This window comes from Protopterus annectens, chromosome 3.part0, assembly GCF_019279795.1.
Source record: "Protopterus annectens isolate FY-2018-M chromosome 3.part0, PAN1.0, whole genome shotgun sequence".
Lineage (NCBI taxonomy): Eukaryota > Metazoa > Chordata > Ceratodontiformes > Protopteridae > Protopterus > Protopterus annectens.
The window spans coordinates 851,912,782-851,932,394 of NC_056731.1; the positions used below are offsets into that span (position 1 = coordinate 851,912,782).

The 19,613-nt window shown below is 42.1% G+C and overlaps 1 protein-coding gene across 1 annotated transcript in view; it reads left to right on the forward strand.

Annotated features, from left to right (window-relative positions):
• The window catches only part of PHLPP1 (PH domain and leucine rich repeat protein phosphatase 1), a 1,852,281-nt gene that overhangs the window by 1,039,259 nt on the left and 793,409 nt on the right, over window positions 1–19,613 (forward strand). The window contains 1 exon segment of the mRNA XM_044065187.1: window positions 16,355–16,415. Coding sequence (XP_043921122.1) covers window positions 16,355–16,415 — 61 coding nt within the window.

Sequence of the window (19,613 nt, forward strand, 5' to 3'; positions counted from 1 at the left end):
AACAGATGCATCGGATTACGCCTGGGGAGCACATATGGAAGGAAAATGTATTCAGGACAAGTGGGCCGCAGACCAAATGCATCTTCACATCAATCAAAAAGAGATGCTAGCTGTACAAAATATCCTGACAGCTTTCAAGGACCTTCTGCATCCAGGACAACTTCTACTAAAGATGGACAATACCACAGTTATGTGGTACATAAACAAGCAAGGGGGCACACACTCCTACCCCCTCTGCAGACAAGCCATGACTTTGTGGAATACAGCACTGACTTATCAAGTTCATCCGCAAGCACAATTCCTGCCAGGAAAGAAAAATACTCTGGCAGACAACTTAAGCAGAAACATCATGGATCCTCACGAGTGGAAATTAAACCCACGAGTATTCAGCATAACTCAGAAATGGGGGTGCCCAGACATAGATCTCTTTGCCTCCCCTCTGAACTACCAACTGCAGAAATTCTGCACAAGGACTTACCACACACGTGTGGAAAGTGGACGCTGTCTCATTCAGCTGGAAAACACTAAAAGTTTATGCCTTCCCACCACTGCCTCTCCTTTCAAAGGTACTCCTAAAAGCCAGACTAGAGAGGCCAAAAATTATCCTGATTGCCCCGGACTGGCCACCCAGCACTGGTACCCAATCTTAAAGAACTTGGCTCAAGGCTCAGCATGGATTTTACCTCATATGCCTCATCTTCTGACTCAGCAAAACAATCAGATCCTGCACAGCCAGCTCAACCTTAAATCTGGCTGCATGGCAGATTACCTAGCCAAGCAGACAACGCCTCTCTCTAAAGCTGTTATGGATGTCATTTTGGAGGCCAGGAGGCCCAACACCAGGAAATCTTATTCAGAAAAATGGAAGAGATATTCTGCACCTGGAACCAGGCTCAAGGCCTTGACCCTCTTGTTCCAAATATTCCTCAGATATTACAATACTTAACTGAGATGCTGGACAAAGGCCTATCCTTTTCATCTATTAAGATCCACGCCTCTGCCATTTCAGCTTATTACAACATGGATCCTCCTATTTACTCTCATCCATTACTAAGACAATACCTCAGAGGGGCTAAAAACATAAGACCGCCCCGGAGAGCACCAACACCAACTTGGGACCTCAACTTCGTCTTGGAAAAACTTATTTTACCACCTTTTGAGCCAGCCAACTCAGCAGAATTAAAATTCTTATCATGGAAAACTGCTCTGCTTCTGGCAATAACCTCAGCATGAAGAGTCTCAGAGTTACAGGTACTAATGGCAGTGGAACCTTTCATCATTTTTCATCAAGACAGGGTATCTTTAAGAACAAACCCTACATTTATGCCAAAGGTGGTATCCACTGTGGCTCTTAACCAACTTATTCACTTGCCATCATTTTATCCAAATCCTCAGAATAAAGGGGAGAGACTTCTGCATTCATTGGACATACACAGGCAGTTACGCTTCTACTTGGACAGAACAAAAGCTTTCAGGAAAACTGAGCAACTGTTTGTAGCATATGCTGCAGGATCACAGGGAAAGGCTATTTCAAAGCAGACCATTTCAAAGTGGATAGGACACTGTATCCGTTTCTGTTACACACAGCATGGAAAAACTGTGCCTAACAACATTAGGCCACATTCTACCATGGCAACAGCCACTTCAGCAGCCTACCTTAGAAGAGTACCTACCAAAGATATTTTGGAAGCTGCAACTTGGAGTTCAGTGCACACCTTTACAAGCATTACCACTTGCCTCTTTACTTGAAATCCAGATCTGGCTTTGCCACTGCAGTGCTGCAGGGCCTCATAGCCACCCCGAATCCTTTATAGATCCAGCCACCCAACCTCAGCTTTGGGATTCAACCCAAGTGTAATGACTGCAGCAGTGAAACACGATGAACATATTACAGTTTTGTACCTACCATAAATGTAGATGTTCGAGTGTATTCATTGCTGCAGTCCAGGTTACCCTCCCTCCATCCCCACTTTCTTAGCTGGGGCACCTATCTATACCTTTCTAACCTATACAACCTATGTGGTGTATTTGCTTGTAACTGAAGGTATTGTTTTCATTTTTTATGTATGTTTTATTAGCAATATGTATTGCCTACCTATTTGGGGGCACCTGCCATCTGGGGCAAGAAAAACTGAAGAAAATGGCGTCTGCTGCATCTTATATACCCCTGGCGCACTGACGTCAGGGAAGAGGCGACAGCAACCGACGCCGGACCAAGACTTTGTACCTCTGGCCTACTGCGGGACTGCCTGACTGCAGGATAACCCAAGTGTAATGACTGCAGCAGTGAATACACTCTAACATCTACATTTGTGGTAGGTACAAAACTGTACTTTTTCTTCAGTAGAAACTATCTGTTCAGTGGTCTATTCTGCTTCATCCCCGATCTGCTCTTTTCAGCCCGAGAAACATTTGCAGGTAAAAACAAAAGGATATGCAGTGGCAAACCAAATTCAAAGATGAAACGTTAGTAAAAAAAAAAACAAATACCTCCAACTTTAGAAATGCCAAACTATTTGTTATGAATATGAAGAGCACAAAGCTTTCAGGTGAAGAGGAGGAAGGTTGTTTACCTGAAAGCTTTGCACTCTTCTTATTCATAATTAATGTTTTTTTTGTTTTTTTTAAACATTTGTAGGTTCCATCTACTGTGGTGGATTCACGCAGATCTGAGAAAGGCAGGCCTTTTACTCTACCTCCCCCCTCTGCCACTGTGAGCACGGACGCTTCCCACTTAGGGTGGGAGGGGCATTTTCAGGGGAAGATGTTCTAAAGCACATGGACACTGAGACCAGTCTGCATGTCAGCGTCCTAGAATCATGGCAAGCCTTCCAGGAAGCTCTCCCTCTAGGGACAATTGCTGTCCACACAGACATGTTAGTAGTCTGGTACATCAGCAAGCAAGGCGGAACCAGTTTGTACCCTCTCTGCAGAGGCCATGAGGGTTTGGGAATGAGCGATCTCTTCATACCACTTTCTACTTGCAACGCATGTACCAGGGAAATTCAGTGTGTAAGCAGACAGACTCTGCAGATCTATACTGATGCCCCATGATCCCTCAGTCAGTAGCAGATGAGATATTCAACTGCTGGTGTCTTCCCTGCTGTGATCTTTTTGAATCCCCTCACAACTACAAATGCAGCTGTTACTTTACTCTGGTTCCCCTTTTGTGGGCCCGATTGGCCTCCCAGTCTCCTTTATGCCTACCCTCTGCTTCCTTTGATTCTGAAATTTCTCCAGAAAGCCAAATGGTTGAAGAGCATGGTAATCCTCATTGCTCCCTTTTGGCCTCATCAAGTGTGGTTTCCCTTCCTGTGATCTCATCTCAGACATCCTTCATGGATGCTGGAACCCAAACCGGACCTCATTTCTCACACGACCCTAAGACTCCACCCAGATCTCCACACTCTCAAATTAAGTCCGTGTTTTCTCCAGTTCCCATGATCGCTAGAGGGTCCAGGTTTTCTTCTCCTGTCAAGGCTGTCATTTTAGCCTCTCAGAAGGGGTCCACCAAAAAGGTATATGACTAAGTGGAAAAGATTTACTGTTTGGGCTGCCAATTTTCAGCACAGATTCTTTCAGTTCTGACCTTTCTAGATTTTTTGTATAACCAGGACTCTAGTTTTGTGACCATTAAGCTTCAGTTGCCACCCATATCCAGCTTCCATTCAGGATCATCTTCTGGAACTATTGCATGTCCTTCATGGATGCATCTGCAGTCATAACAACTGGGTTGTCCTGTCGTCAGGCAGCCCTTCGGTCGGCCGGATTCCAAAGTCTGGGTCCGGCTTCGGCTGATGTCGCACTTCACCCGACGTCATCTCTGCTGGTCTTCGGGTATAAAGGCATCAGCCGACGCCATTTTCCCCAGTCTTTCTTGCCGCGTGGCGCCCGAAGCAGAAGCTGTTCGCAAGTGCCGGTCGGTCAGATCCAGAGATTACTACTACCGAATACTACTTCGAAGACTTCTAAAAGCTAAGTACCCCGTTGTGGACTCTTTCTTGCCTCAGCCGATGTCAGAAAAAGTCAATAACTGTTTAACTTGTGGGAAACAAATACCTCATAAAGATTTCCACTCTTACTGTTTGCCTTGTTTAGGCCCAGACCACGACGTAGCAGCATGTTCGGCCTGTGCTTCATTCAACCGACGAACGCTTAGGCGTCGGTCGGAGTTTGCTGAACAGTTTTTCGGCTCAGATTTTGCGTACATTATGCCGTCGGATCCTCCGACTACCCAAATTGTTAAAAAACGCAAAGAAAAGACCGACACTTGCGGTCCGCGGTTTCGGCCGAAACCATGGTTAAGCAAACCGCGAGTGTCTCTGTTTCGGCCGAAACCGAGAAAACTGATCTAAGTACAGCTGAATCAATGACTACTACTGAGGTTCCTGCTACCTTACTTGAATCGGCCTCAGAAATTTTACCTACAACAGTGGTTACTAGTGACTTATCAGACACCATCCCTTTGGATGTCTCTACCCCAGCACGTGGTGCTGCTAGGCCTCCTGCAGCCATGTCTATTAAGGCCTTTGCCAGGGCTAAAGCAGCCAAATCTACTAAATCAGTGCCTGTTAAACCCCCTCAACCAGGCCCACTTCTAGTTCACAAATGCTTACTCTGGCAGAAGATTTAATATCCTTAATTAGGGGATCTCAATCTCACCCAGACAGGGCCTCTCAGCCCCCAGAAAAGAGACCTAGAGCAGAGCCCCCCCGAGCCTGTGTCTTCTGATGATTCTGCGGATGACTCAGATATTACAGACCAGCCAGAGGCTCCTTTCTCCAATTATGAAGACTCAGATGCTGAAGAATCCATTCCAGCTGCTTCTCCACCAGAAGAATTCTCCTTTGGGGAAACCTTACATGCCATGCGAGAACAATTCCAATGGCAGGAACAGGATTTCTCAGATTCCAGAAAAGACTTAGGACTTTTCTGCACCTTCCACAACACAGGCCCTTAGCTATACCTCCTGTCCTCTCTGTTGTGGACGATGCATTTAATGATGTCTGCACTGCACCAGATTCCTTACCTCCAGCCCCTGCCAAACCAGATAGATTTTACAGGGTGCCAGACACTCATCATCACCTATACAAGGCCCCACTTGCAGACCCGAAACTATATCCCAGGGGCCTAAGGCAGTAGCCTCGACCACAGCAAAACCCTATTCCTTCTGAAAGGGAAGCCAGGTCTTTAGACAGATGGGGCAAAAAGTTTACACCTCAGCTACTCTCTCAGCTAGAGCTTTAAACTGTCAGTTTCACATGATACAATACCAAGAGTTTATGCTTGATCAGTTAACTAAAAAGCTATCCTCTGATGACTCTATAGATAAGAAATATGTATTAGAAATGGTAAATAACATACAACGGGTTAGTAACCATTCCTTAAAATGTGGCTATGATGCACTGGAGGCTTCATTTAGATCAGCCATGACTGGCACAGTGATAAGAAGACATGCATGGCTGAAGGAACAGGTCTTACCGGATCATGTTAAAGCTAAGTTATTAGATGCTCCTATGGATAAGGCCAGTTTGTTTGGTACACCTGCCCAGCAGGTAATGAAGAAAATGGAAGAAAAGGCAAAATCTGTACAAACGGTTAAAGATTTCTTGCAGGTTCAGCCCCCCAAGGTTTAGCAGGAACTGGCCTGCCAAAAATTGGTCCTTTCCTGACTCCACAAGATCCCAAAGGGGCAGGAATAGACGTTCCAGAGGCAGAAATCAATCCAGAGGGGGTGCCTACAGAGGACGACAGTGGCAAGGTAATAACAGAGGCACAGACACAGCCACTACCACTACAACAGCACAATCACAGTGACTTAATTCTAACTCCGCCTACCAGGGAACAAATAGCAGCACCATTGGGCAGAAAATTAACCTTATTTTCGAAGAACTGGCACTATATCACAAAAGACAAGTGGATTTTGCAAACCATAGACCAAGGTTACCGGTTCCACTTCCACACTTTACCAGTCAAAAGAGGAATGCCAAACCTGCCTCCAAATCAAAAAACAGAAGCTCTACAACAGATAATGCAATTAACAAAGATGAGAGCTGTGGAAAGAGTACCAATAACAGAACAAGGCAAAGGATTCTACTCCAGACTATTCCTAGTTCCAAGAAAGGAAAAAAGTTGGAGACCTATTCTCGACCTGTCCACCTTAAATACATACATCATTGTCCCAAAATTCAAAATGCTGACCCTACAGCAACTTCTTCCCATGCTGGGCAAGGAGTGTTGGCTGGTAACTCTAGATCTCAAGGAGGCATACCTGCACGTCCCCATTCGACCAATTTGCAGAAGATACCTCAGATTTCTTGCAGGATCAGAGCACTATCAATTCTCAGCATTGCCCTTTGGCTTATCTACTGCCCAGAGTATTCACAAAATGCCTGGCATCAGTAATCGCCCACTGCAGACTACAGGGAATCCAAATGTATCCATACCTGGACGACTGCCTGCTACAAGGGGACAACAAAAGCAAGCTGACAACAGATTTACAAAGGGTCATTTACTTGCTACAAGCACTGGGATACACAGTCAATTTACAAAAGTCAAGGCTGATACCATCCCAAACAAGGACATTCTTGGGTGCGGAATTGGACACAGTAAAACAAATGGCATTCCTAACTGCAGAAAAACAAAAAGAACTCCCTCTTTACTTCTTGGCACTAACAAGACAGAACAAGCTAACAGCAAGAAAAGTTCTGCAGGCCTTGGGCTTCATGGCATCATGCATAATCTTGGTTCCATATGCCAGACTACATATGAGAAAACTACAGTGGTACCTAAAGAATTTATGGTCCCAACACAGGCACAGCCTAGAAGCAGAAATTCCACTAATCCCATGCCTAAAGCAGGAGTTCCTATGGTGGGCTCAAGCATGCCAGTCAAACACAGGCCTACCCTTTCACAACTATCAAGCAAGCCAAACCATCACAACAGACGCCTCAGACCTAGGATGGGGGGCTCACATGCTGGACAAATGCATGCAAGGATTGTGGGCGAGGACCAGCTTCACCTGCACATCAACCTAAAAGAAATGCTGGCAGTAAAACTGGCAATCCAAAAATTCAGACCATTTCTCAAAGAAGGCCATTTGATGATAAGGACAGACAACACCACAGTCATGTGGTACATCAACAAACAGGGAGGCACTCATTCATACCCCCTATGCAGAATGACTTTGGACCTTTGGAACCTGGCACTCAACTACAACATCCAGCTACAGGCAATATTTGTACCGGGAAAGGAGAATACTCTAGCAGACATGTTAAGCAGAACCACCTCGGATGCTCACGAATGGATGCTACACCCGGACATCTTCAAGACCATCTCAAAGAAATGGGGAATGCCACAGATAGATCTATTCGCTTCCCCTCTCAATCACCAGCTCAAAAAATTCTGCACAAGGACATTCCACCCACTTGCATGGAAAGTGGATTCGCTCTCCTTCAGCTAGAAAGGTCTGACAGCATATGCATTCCCACCTCTTCCCTTGATACACAAGGTATTACTAAAAATCAAGGAGGAACGCCCAAGGATAATCCTGATAGCTCCGAACTGGCCAAGACAACACTGGTACCCATTGCTGAGGAGCATGTCTCGGGACACAATGTGGTCAATACCCTGATGCCTTTGATGTTAACTCAGAACAACTACAGCATCATGCATCCAAACCTAAAAACGTTGCAACTGACTGCATGGAACATCACATAGCAGCAACTACTCCAGAACTTTCCCAAAGGGTTAAAGACATTATCCTTGAAGCCCGCAGACCTTCAACAAGAAGGAACTATGCAGGAAAATGGAAAAGGTTTGTCATTTGGAGTGCTGAAAGAGGAAAAGATGTGTCGAATATAGATATTGCTAACATTCTGGAGTATTTGGCAGAGCTTCTACATACAGGCCTGTCCTATTCCTCCATCAAGATACATGCATCAGCTATTTCAGCAGAATACAGCTTTGATCCACCTGTCTTTTCACATCCTCTACTCAGGCAGTTCCTCAGAGGGATCAAGAATGTAAAACCTCCTAGGAAACCACCATTGCCAGCTTGGGATTTGAACGTTGTGCTAGAAAAGTTGACACTCGCACCTTTTGAACCAGCAGCAACAGCAGACCTACAGCATCTATCATGGAAAACTGCTTTCCTACTGGCAATAACCTCAGCAAGGAGGGTTTCTGAACTTCAGGCCCTAATGGCAGTACAACCCTTCCTAATCTTCCACCAAGATAGAGTGTCCATGAGGACTAATCCTACATTTATGCCTAAGGTGGTATCCAGAGTGTCTTTAAACCAGGCAATCCACCTACCTACCTTCTTCCCCAACCCACAAAACAGAGGGGAAAGACTGCTGCATACCTTGGATGTACATAGACAGCTACGCTACTACCTGGACAGAACAAAAGTAACAGAAAAACTGACCAGCTTTTTGTAGCCTATGCAACAGGAAGGGAAGGAAAAGCTATTTCCAAACAGACAATCTCCAAATGGATAGGAAATTGCATACGATTCTGTTACTCCTTCCATGGAAAACCAATTCCACAGAACATAAGGCCTCATTCTACAAGGGCAACAGCCACTACCACAGCCTTCTTACGAGGAGTGGCAACCAAGGACATTATTGAGGCGGCTACTTGGACCTCCGTGCATACATTTGCCAAGCATTATAATTTACCTCTGTATTCCAGATCCCGAGCAGGGTTTGCCACTGCTGTACTGCAAGGGATCCTAACCACACCATAATCTAGTCTTCCTCCTCCCCTAGTTGGCTATGGTATTCTACCCAGTTGTTATGACTGCAGATGCATCCATGAAGGACATAGTACAGTTTTGTACCTACCATAAATGTAGATGTCCGAACTGGATAGCATCTGCAGTCAGGATTACCCTCCCTCCTTCCCCTCTGTGGTACTCCTAGGGTATTTACCCTCCTAATAGCTAGCTGGTGGTGGGAGTCTCTTATGGTGTATTTGTTTGTATATATGTACATACATGCTTATTTTTTGTGTTTGCCTTCTATCTTTCTGGAAACATTGGCATTTACCAAAAATTTAGCCTTCCAAGAGGGCAACTGGCATCTGGGGCAAGAAACACTGAGGAAAATGGCGTCGGCTGATGCCTTTATACCCGAAGACCAGCAGAGATGACGTCGGGTGAAGTGCGACATCAGCCGAAGCCGGACCCGGACTTTGGAATCCGGCCGACCGAAGGGCTGCCTGACGACAGGACAACCCAGTTGTTATGACTGCAGATGCTATCCAGTTCGGACATCTACATTTATGGTAGGTACAAAACTGTACTTTCTACCAGGTTATGTAAAGCCTTTATTATGAAGGGTATTTTTCTTCTGAGACCTCCAGTCAAAGACCCTACTCCTCCATGGGACTTCACCCTTGTTCTGCAAGCCTTAACCCAAAGCCCCTTTGAACCGGCCAGTGTTTGTGACTTGAAATATTTGTCTTGGAAATCCGCCCTCCTTGTTGCCATTATTTCAGCCAAAAGGTCTCTGAATTGCAAGCTCTGTCTTCTAAACATCGCTACATCATTTTTCACAAGGATAGGGTTTTTCTGCGTACTAATCCTTCTTTCATGCCAAAGGTAGCCACTTCATCTAATATAAAACCAATGCATTCAGCTACCAGTTTGCTTTCCTAACTATTCCAACAAAGGGTAATATCTTCTACATTTGTTAGATGTTCACAGACAACTACGTTTCTACTTCCACAGGACTAAGCAATTTAGAAAATCAGAGCAGTTATTTATCTCCTTTTCTCCTAATCATAAGGGTCAAGCTGTGTCAGAAGTGACAATAACAAAGTGGATTACTAGCTGCATATCCTTCATTTATGATGAGAATGGTATTGAGGTTGTCTGGTCCTCCAAAAGCCCATTCTACCAGGTCCATTGCTGCATCTGCGGCCTTTTCCTCTAGAATTCCCATTAATGGCATTTGTTCCACAGCCACCTGGTCTAATTTTTATACCTTTGTGACCCATTACAAATTGGATGTGATGTCCAGGTTCAGGGCATCGTTTGGTTCATTGGTGCTGCGGCATATCCTTTCTTGAGGCCACCCAAGAAATCATGTAGCTGGGGACTCTGACCCATCAGTGAAGGAGAATGAGAAGGACAACATCAGATTTTCTAGTTATGTACTTGCCATGACTTGGCATCTGTATTGCCCTGTTCTTATTCTGCTTCACCTTCCCACCCAGCCATCCCCCTCCAAAGCAGTCTTTTGCTTCTAAAGGATCTGGTATAGCCAGTGATGGACCGTAGGTCCTGTTTGAGCTCTTGGTTATCTTTCCCTCTCTGTATCTTGTTTATAAGGGCCAACAAACTCAATCTGAGGAGGTTGGGCTAGGGGTGGAGGATTGTGGGTAAGGGAGGAGCTCGAGCTTGGAAGCTTAAGTCTGTTTGAGACTGCCGAGTCAGATCCAAGACCCATCAGTGAAGCAGAATGAGAAGAGGACAACACATGCCAGGTTATAGTAAGTACATAACTAGAAATTTTCTTTGGGTAGAAGTAGTTTACTAGGTCTGGTTCAGGCTGTTGTTCCTTCTATTTTCTAGTAAAAGAGGGATTCCTCTTTTACTGAACAGATTCAAGATTCTGAATCTGAACAGGAAGATGCAGGGAATGGATACTGTTTTTTTCCCTCAGATTTCTGATTCAGACTCAGGAAAGCTTAGTTTGATTCTGCCTATGAGAGGTGATCTTTTTCAGAGACTATTGTTAGAATCTGCCAGCACTTTCACTGGGAAAATTTTCTCAGTCCCTCAGAAAATACTGAGAGTTGTTAAAGAAGGATTTTCCAGAACCTACACCAGTTCCTCCTGCTCTTTCACTTTTAGAGAATGTGTGTTACTGCCTACAGTTGACTTTAGTCAGCCAGCTGCCACTAAAAAATGCAAATAGGATATATAAAGTTCCTCAGTCTTCTAAATTTTTGCAAACTGTTCCCAAACCTGATCCAATATGTATAACTTTAGTTGCTTCCACTGCTGCCAAGCACTTACTTAATTCCAGTCATACTCTTTCTGATGAGGAAAGGAAAATTATTCATAGGTATGGGGAAACAAACTACACTTCTGCAACTTTGATTTTTAGAATTTTGAATTTAGAGGCTCATAAGTTAGTTTGTTCTGATTATTTGTGAAAGTATGAGGAATGCTTTATCTAAAAGTTCTGCTTTTGAGGAAAAATCTGCATAAAATACGTTTAGTTTCTTCTGTTGCACTTTGTTGCAGTGTGTGTGTGACTCTGCTGATGCTTCTTCTAAGTCTCTGGCTACTGGTACTGTTGTGAGGAAGTTTGCATGGCTGCATTCACAGAACCTCCCAGGTGATTTAAAAAAAAAATAGATTTTAAATTCTTCTCTGGATAGGGATTGTATTTGGATACTCTGCGGTAGAGGTGGTCAGTAAGTGTCATTAAAGGGGCAAACTATTCCAGAGGATCTCTGATTTTTTTCAGCTCTCCTTTTCCAAATTTCCAATTGATTATTCTATCTCCTCATCCAGTTTTGGCAAAAAAAGCAGAATAAACAGTTACAACAAAATATAGATAAACAGATGTTTAAGAAGAAATGGCAAGGAGGCTCCTAAAAGAAGTCTCAAACCTCCCAAAACCAAGGACAGTGCAATATGTCTTAGTGACTCTTCAAGAGATCTTGTAACCACCTCCCACCCTGGCCCCTTTTTTTCTTCAATAATGTCTGAATCTCAGTTTTTCTCTTTAGCAATAGATTGTTTCAGACCAATGGGTTCTGAATATCATTTATCATTTGCAGATGGCAGTGGGAGGAAATTCCTCCTTTCCAGGGGGTCATTCTTCATCCTCCAGATCACACTGTCTTGTTTCCACTGGTTCATCACGTGTTGTCCTAAAAGGTGATAGAACTAGTTCCTCCTTCCCAGGTGGAGAAGGTTTTCTTATTCAAGGTTGACAAAGAAAGAAAATGTTTCAAGACCAGTTCTGAATCTTTCTTTACTAAACTATAACTTTCTTGGGTGGTGTAAGCTATGGAACCTTGCTGGCTAGGCTTACGTAGGCCCTTGGACCAATAGCCTAGTTACCTACCTCTGAACCTATAAACCTGTTCCAAATGATGTCACTTCGCAAGCTGTTACATCATCATCCTCTTTCAAGTTTCCTGGTAACACTAGACTTAAAAGATACTTATCATACCATCCAGACTTCAGACATTTCTTAAGGTTTTGTGTGTGTGGATTGCATTATTAGTTCTCTGCCTTACCCTTTGTACTTTCCACTACACCAAGAGTGTTCATAAAGTGTCTAGCTCCAGTTTATTTATTTAACATTTGTTTACTGGGAAAGTCCGACTTTGAACAAAACCAATTTTCAGTGGAGGCCCGGGTAGAAATGTTCCAGATGCATGTCTTTGTAATGTGTGAGGAAACTGGAACACCTGGAGAAAACACGCACGGACGCAGGGTGGACATACAGACTCTGCACGGAAGGTACCCCAGCCGAGAATCAAACTGGAGAACCTCTTGCTGTGAGGCAACAATGCTGCAACAGTGCCAATGAGGCACCACTGCGCCGTCTGAAAAAACAAATTGCCTCCCCATTGGGGAATCGAACCCTGGTCTCCCGCGTGACAGGTGAGGATACTTACCACTCTAGTAACGAGGAATTATAACTCATTGCAGGCTATAATTTGTTTTCATGTTTAGAAGACTTGCTTTTCTTTGCATAGTCCTTTTCAAAGTACCAAGAATCTCTCTCATGGGTGAGAGATCTCTTATAGAAGTTGGGATTCCAAGAGAAGTTTTTCTTGACTCCTTCACACAGGATTGTCTTGTTGGGATGTCAGCTGGACACATCATTACAAAGAGTTTTTTTTTCCATGGGAAAATAGATCTTTATTTAGATCTGTAAGGTTTACCACCCAGACATTGGTCACTGAAATGTAGAATACCTAAGGATTTTGGGTCTCATGACAGCTGTGATTCTCTTGGTATGCCTGGCAAGAATTCCATGCGAGAAAGATACAGTGGTATCTGAAATCTCTTTGGTCCCAGCACACGACACCTTCCGTCTTTTCATATCCCAGTGCTGGGGTTTATAAAAAGAGAAATCCTTTGGTGGACACAACAGATATCCTTAAATCTTGAGCCCTCTTCTTCCTCCCTGTTTCAAAGAAGTCAGTTGTCACAGATGCTTCAGATTTTGCTAGGGGAGCAGTTTGAGAAGGGATAAAAGTGCACTGGGTTTGGGGCACCAAGAGCACATGTAACTACATAAATATCAAGGAAATACTTGCCCTGATCAAGACACTCCGGTCTCTGAACCATCTTTAGTCCCTGGGACAATTTCAAGTGGTTACAGACAATACCACAGTCATGTGGTACATTAGCAAGCACAAGAGAACAAGGTCATACTCCCCTTTTTAGACTAGCCATGTTAGCTTGGAATATAGCTTCACAGCACAGTCTCACTCTACGGGCATCATATATTATGTCAACAAGCAAAACTGTGTAGCAGACAAAGCTGAGCAGGACCAGAGCAGACCCCCCATGAATGGAAACTAGATTGGGGGTTATTCCAAGATCTGATCCATCCATGGGGAGTTCCTCAAGTGGATGTCTGTCTCCTGTCTGAACAATTGGCTGGCAGGATTCTGCTGTAGTGCTACATTCAAGAAGGCCTGGAAGACTGGATGCCTTTTCTTTTCCTTGGACAAGAATGTTCTTGAATGTTTTTCCACTAATATCCATGGTACTTCTGAAGTTTCAGAATGAATCCCTCAAGAACATTGTGGTGACTCCCTCCTGGCCCAGGCAACCATGGTTTTCCCTTCTTTTGAAATTGGCCAGGGACCACTCCCATAAGCTTCCTCACAGACTACTTACTCGAGAACAGGAGTGTTTGGTAACACCCTAAAATCAACTTCAGTTGTCTGCCTGGATGGAAGAATCTTAATTCCTTTTGAGCACCTGTTTACTGAGGATGTGCACAGGTACTAATGGAGGCAAGAAAGCTTACTCCTAGGAGATCATGTATTAGCAAATGGAAAAGGTTTTCTAGTTGGCGCCAACAACGTAATGAGCGCATGGATTCAAGTCTAGTTGTCTGGTTCTGATATATTTGTGTGAGTTACTGTCCTATGACCTTTCGTATTCTTCTGTCAGGGTTCATTTATTGGCCCATGGATCCTCCTCTTTCAATGCAGTCTCATGTCAAAGTGTTCTTGAAATGGGTTTTGCATAAGAGGTCTCCAAGAAAACCAGTGGCCCCTCTCTGGGATCTTAATTCTGTGTTAGATAAACTAACACTTGCTCCATTTGAACCTTATAATCTGGCTGACTTGAGGTTCTTAACATGAAAAGCAGTTGTTCTTCGTCTCACATTGCTGCAGTCATAACCTGTGGGTAGTCCGCTGTCCTCGGTCGGCCCGAATACCAAAGTGTTAGGCTGGCGTCGGTCATGGTCGCTCAGATCTGACGTCAGTACGCAGTGGTACTAAAGCGCATGACCGACGCCATATCCTCAGTCTTTCTTGCCGCATGCAGTTTTACTGATTGCTCTGATGTCTGCAAGAAGGGTACCTCAGTTACAAGCTCTTATGGTGAGTCAACCCTATTTCATTTTGCATATGGGTAGGGTTTCTGTGAGAATTAGCCCTTCTTTTATGCCTAAAGTGGTATCTGAATTTACTTTAAGCCAAGCCATCCATCTCCCTCTTCATTTGTGAACCTAAAAATGAGGGAGGAAGGATACTCAATACCTTGGATGTGCACAGACAGCTTCGGTAGTATTGTGACAGAACTAAATCTTTCAGATATTTAGATCAGTAAGGTAAGAAGGGGACAACCTGTTTTAAAACAGATTTATTTCCAAATGGTTGTCTTATGCTATTACCTTTTGTTATACTCACCATAACAAACTATTCAAGGCAGGTTCAAGACCCACTATATTGGGGCCTTGAGTTAATCTATGACTTTTTGTTGTGGGTTGGATTGTAGAAGTATTTTAGAAGCTGCTAATTGGTCATCTTGTACATACTTTTACAAAGCACTGTAAGCTTGATTCATTCTCTACACCCAGATCAAGACTTTGCTAGGACAATTCTCCAGGGGCTTCTGGACTCTCTTCTATTCACTTCCCAAATGTAGTTAGCTAAGGTAGTTTACCCATATAGCTAAGGCCACTGCAGCAGTGATCAGTATGATGGTCATAGTACAGTTGCATAAGAAAATCTTACCACAATAGTAGATGTTCGAATAATCACTGCTGCAGTAGCCACTCCCTCCTTCATCCTGCTTGTTTTTGGTGTTTTTTAATGCTAGGGTTTGGATATTTTTTTGTTTTTGTTCGTAGTGTTGACCTTTCAGGGCTCAACCTCACTTTTTCTGCTGGCAGGAAAGCTGTGAAAGGCTTCACACCCAAACTTGTCCCTTAGTTAGCTCAGGTCGAGCTGCCTGACAGTTTGGGGCAATGGAAGTTGCCCTGAAGCTTTGGGAGATGGCCAGCTGTTGTATCCTTTGTAGGATATAACCCATAAAGCTAAAGCTACTGCAGCAGTGATCATTCAAACATCTACTGTTATGGTAGGTTTTACTTGCACAACTACTTTTCTCTAGTGAGCCCATAAGCATCCTTAGTTGATGCCATTTTTAAACATTGTAGTTTTTATTTATTTTTTCATATAATTCAGTATTTTAGACCCTGCTTCAAGACTGAATCTGATGAGCATCATTCTTTGTGTGCTAGCATTTAAGGTCTTGTTGAAATCCAGATTAGGCCTCCACCTTTGTTCTCCTCCGATCTACCTCATTTGTTAGTGTTAATGTCTGCTTGACTGAATAATCTTGCAAATTATTGTAAATTATTTTGCTCCCAGTTTCAAGATCACTGTTCATAGGCATAACCATATTTAACAGGACAAAAATGTTCTGTTTATGTTCATTATCTTCATTGCTTTTATCTCTGCAGTCTGTATTTCATTGTGCTGTTTAGTGTGATTTGTTAGCTCTTCTGTAATACCTGTCTATTATCCTGGCTGAAGAGGGTTCATTAGATTAATTTAATCTTTTGTGGTTAGGGTAATAAATGAAGAAACCTAGTAAGTCCTGTTGGATTTCCCAACATTGTTACCATGTCTGTTTGAGCTTGGTAGCAGAAAGTGCAGTTTTATATTCTGCCCTGTAGTGTTGTGAAACACTTTCCGTCTCTACCAGGTCACAGCCCCACTATGATTATACTTGCCTTTAGTAATGCATAAAGAAAAAGAATGAAGTATATTACAATTAAAAAAAAAAATCTGTGGCTGTATTATGTAATGGACAGCTGTTTTAAACAAGTATTTTTCACCTCCACAGAACTTCTCCTGGTTGATGTTTACCCTGTTCCGAACTACCTTGCCTTCATTGATCTTTCCAGGTAAAAAGCAGTTGATAAATATTTTTGTGGCAAATATTAAGGTAAAAGTGGTGTGTACATTCAAGCCGAGTAAGAGATTATAATCCTACCTTTTAATGTAACACACAGTATAGTATCGTATTGTGAAATGTTTTGTATTTTTAGTGAAATGTTTTAGGAACCAAAGTTCATTTCCTTTGGATAAAAGATATTGCTACAATTTTTAAGGGGTAACTGCAGTGTAAACAGCTTTTCATCTTCCCAGAGTGTATTTTCTTCCCTACAAAATATACAGGCAAGTATTACAGAAACACTAGCAAACTGCACTTAGAAAAACATGGACTGAAGTTAATGGATTTTGTTCTTTGAATGAGACATTAAACCAAGGTGCCATCTGCTTGAGTTGATGGCAACTCAGGTGGATGTAAAAGATCCCACGGTCCCTATTAAAAAAAAGTGTAGGGGAAGTTCCTTGATGCCCTGGTCAAATTTCTCCTAGTAGTATAAATACCATCCCGGGTCTCCACTAAAAATAGGCTACTAGGCTAGTGGAACTAACCTAGTCAACAAAGGATAAATGAAGTAAATGAAAATATTCCTGATCTGCTTTATATAACTGAAGCATAAACTGTGATGATTGGCAAACACACTGCCTTACTGGTACATTGGTAGTAGCACCCTACTGCCCTCCCTTTGGCAGTTTCTCAAAGCTTCAGGTTCTTCCCCCTGCTCATCTGTGGCTGTTAAGGACATAATTAGCTGCCACAGCAGGGTAGTCTTCAACTGCCACAGACAGTACGCCTTAGTTTTTTCTAGTGCTACTGTAAGAGAAGGATCTGTGAGAAAACTATCCCTTGTGGCAACTGTGATCTCATATGGGTTATTTTATTCCACTCCTCTGCTTTTCTGTCAGTACTTGTATTGTGTAGCCTTCTTCTATATTTGTTTCCTGGGGGGGAGGTTCAGTTTTGTAGTATTTTACTTTCTGTTCAAAGCAGAGGATTATATTGTATATATTAAGGTAAATACTACTTTTTCAAGGGTTTATAACCCTTTCCCCAAACACCATAAAACATTTAGGGAGTAATTGATGGACTTTCTGTACTGGGGTTGTTTTAGCAAAGTTCTGTCACTGCCTTGTGCTGCCACAATCATGAGTAAATCTTGTCAGTTATTTCTGTTGATTTTTAAGCATTATTTTGACAGGAAAACTCAACTGTTATCACAGTTTTTATTCATATCTTCTTGTACATAAGTGAATGGAATGATTTTTATTTAAATTGCATTTTTGGTGCCATTTTGTTAAGTATTTCTTATAGGAATTTTTAGTAAGTTGATGCTTAATTTCTTGTCTAACAATATTTTATGATGTGTGTATTTTTGGACTAATTCTTGCCTTTATTTCTTAAATTTAGAGTCCTTTGAGACATTTACTGGCACCATTTTGTTTATGGAGCATTACTGACAGGAATTTTTAAGTTTATTCTTAATTTCTTGTCTGACTATTTTGTACTGCATTTATTATTCTTGCGCAGTTTTTAGCTTTTATTTCTTTATTTTCAGGTCCTTTGGGGGATATATTTGTGCTTGTTGTTGGATTATTGAAATTGCTATAATTTTGCATAGTGTATTCCTGTAGAAATAGAATTAAATTTACTGTTTTAAGGAAGAATAGTGGGTTTTGTCCATTCGGATACTGGGCTGACCCGTGCAGTTAGTACTTGGTATTAATCAGGCTAGAAATTTGTCCCCTGACTTGATGGACTGTGATACAGTGCCCCCAACTCCACCACTATCTACAACTTATGCACCTAAAACTCCTACTAATTAATTACATAATATGCCTCAGCCTATGGCTTGTGACTCAAAGTAGCCTTAGCCATGAGCAGGTTATCAGACCAATCACCTTCTTTTACCTCCAGGTCCCCTGGTGTGATGGTATGGTACCACAACTGTGTGACACGTCCATCTGTCACATTCTTCATGACTGTACCGTTGCCTGCTTAAGGTATAGGAGAACCAAACACTTTGCTTGCAAGGGAAGTCAAGAGGGCACAGATTATGCTGTTAGTATTGATAAGTCTCCACTCGGGGATTCTCCTACTAGGTTTGAGTATGCAAAAAAAAAGTAAGGGAGACTTTAAACCCACCTTATTTTTTTTTATCAAAAGTCTTTGGCTTTTTTTTCCTGTTGCTTGGACAGTTGATTATGGGATGGCCATACCTGGGTTATGACTAATGTCGGCACTTCCACTACAATTCTGTCTTCCTTGGATCCTGATTTGGTTGGGGATCTGGTGTCAGACTGTTTTAAGCAGGGATCTTTTGGAGACCTTTCCTCCATTGATCCTGGCAGTTGAGGAAATTTTTAAGAAAGCTTGTACTTCTCTGCTTATGCAAGCTCTGCTTAGTAAATTGTGGTTTGTGTATGTGTACATATATATATATATATATATATATATATATATATATATATATCTATATATATATGCATATTAAATGAGTGTGTATGTGCATGTATGTAATATATATATATATATATATATATATATATGTGTGTGTATATATATATATATATATATATATATGCGTGTGTGTGTGTGTGTGTGTGTGTGTATATAGATTATATATATGTATGTATGTGTGTGTGTTTATATTATATATATGTATGTATTTGTGTGTGTGTATATATGTATGTTTATGTGTATATATATATATATATATATATATATATATGTATATATACATATATATATATATATATGTATGTATATATATATATATATATATATATATATCTATATATATATAATGCGTCTCAAATGTGTGTGTGGTTATATAAATTCTAGGTACATCGGTCTTTCAGATAGACTGGACAAGTTGCCTAACATCGTAGGGAAGCGAGCTGGCTCAGTCCAGTATGGTGGCGGTTAAAGTATTTTTTTCTTCCATTGTTGTACATGTGAATTTGTGTTGAGGAGTTGCTGCTTTACCTGTTGAGCAAAAAGTTTATCAAAAATTTTGTTAATTTGTCTCAAAATTTGCTTTAGAGAGTGACTTGGAAGAGGCTTTTTCTATTTCAAGAAATGCATTATTTTCAGTGGTAATACAAGAGGTATACTTTCTGACAGAGAATCTTTCTGATGAGTTTAAATCTGAGATTCTGTATGTGTTACTCCAGTCTGATTGTGTACTTTGTGTTCAGCAACTAATCAGATC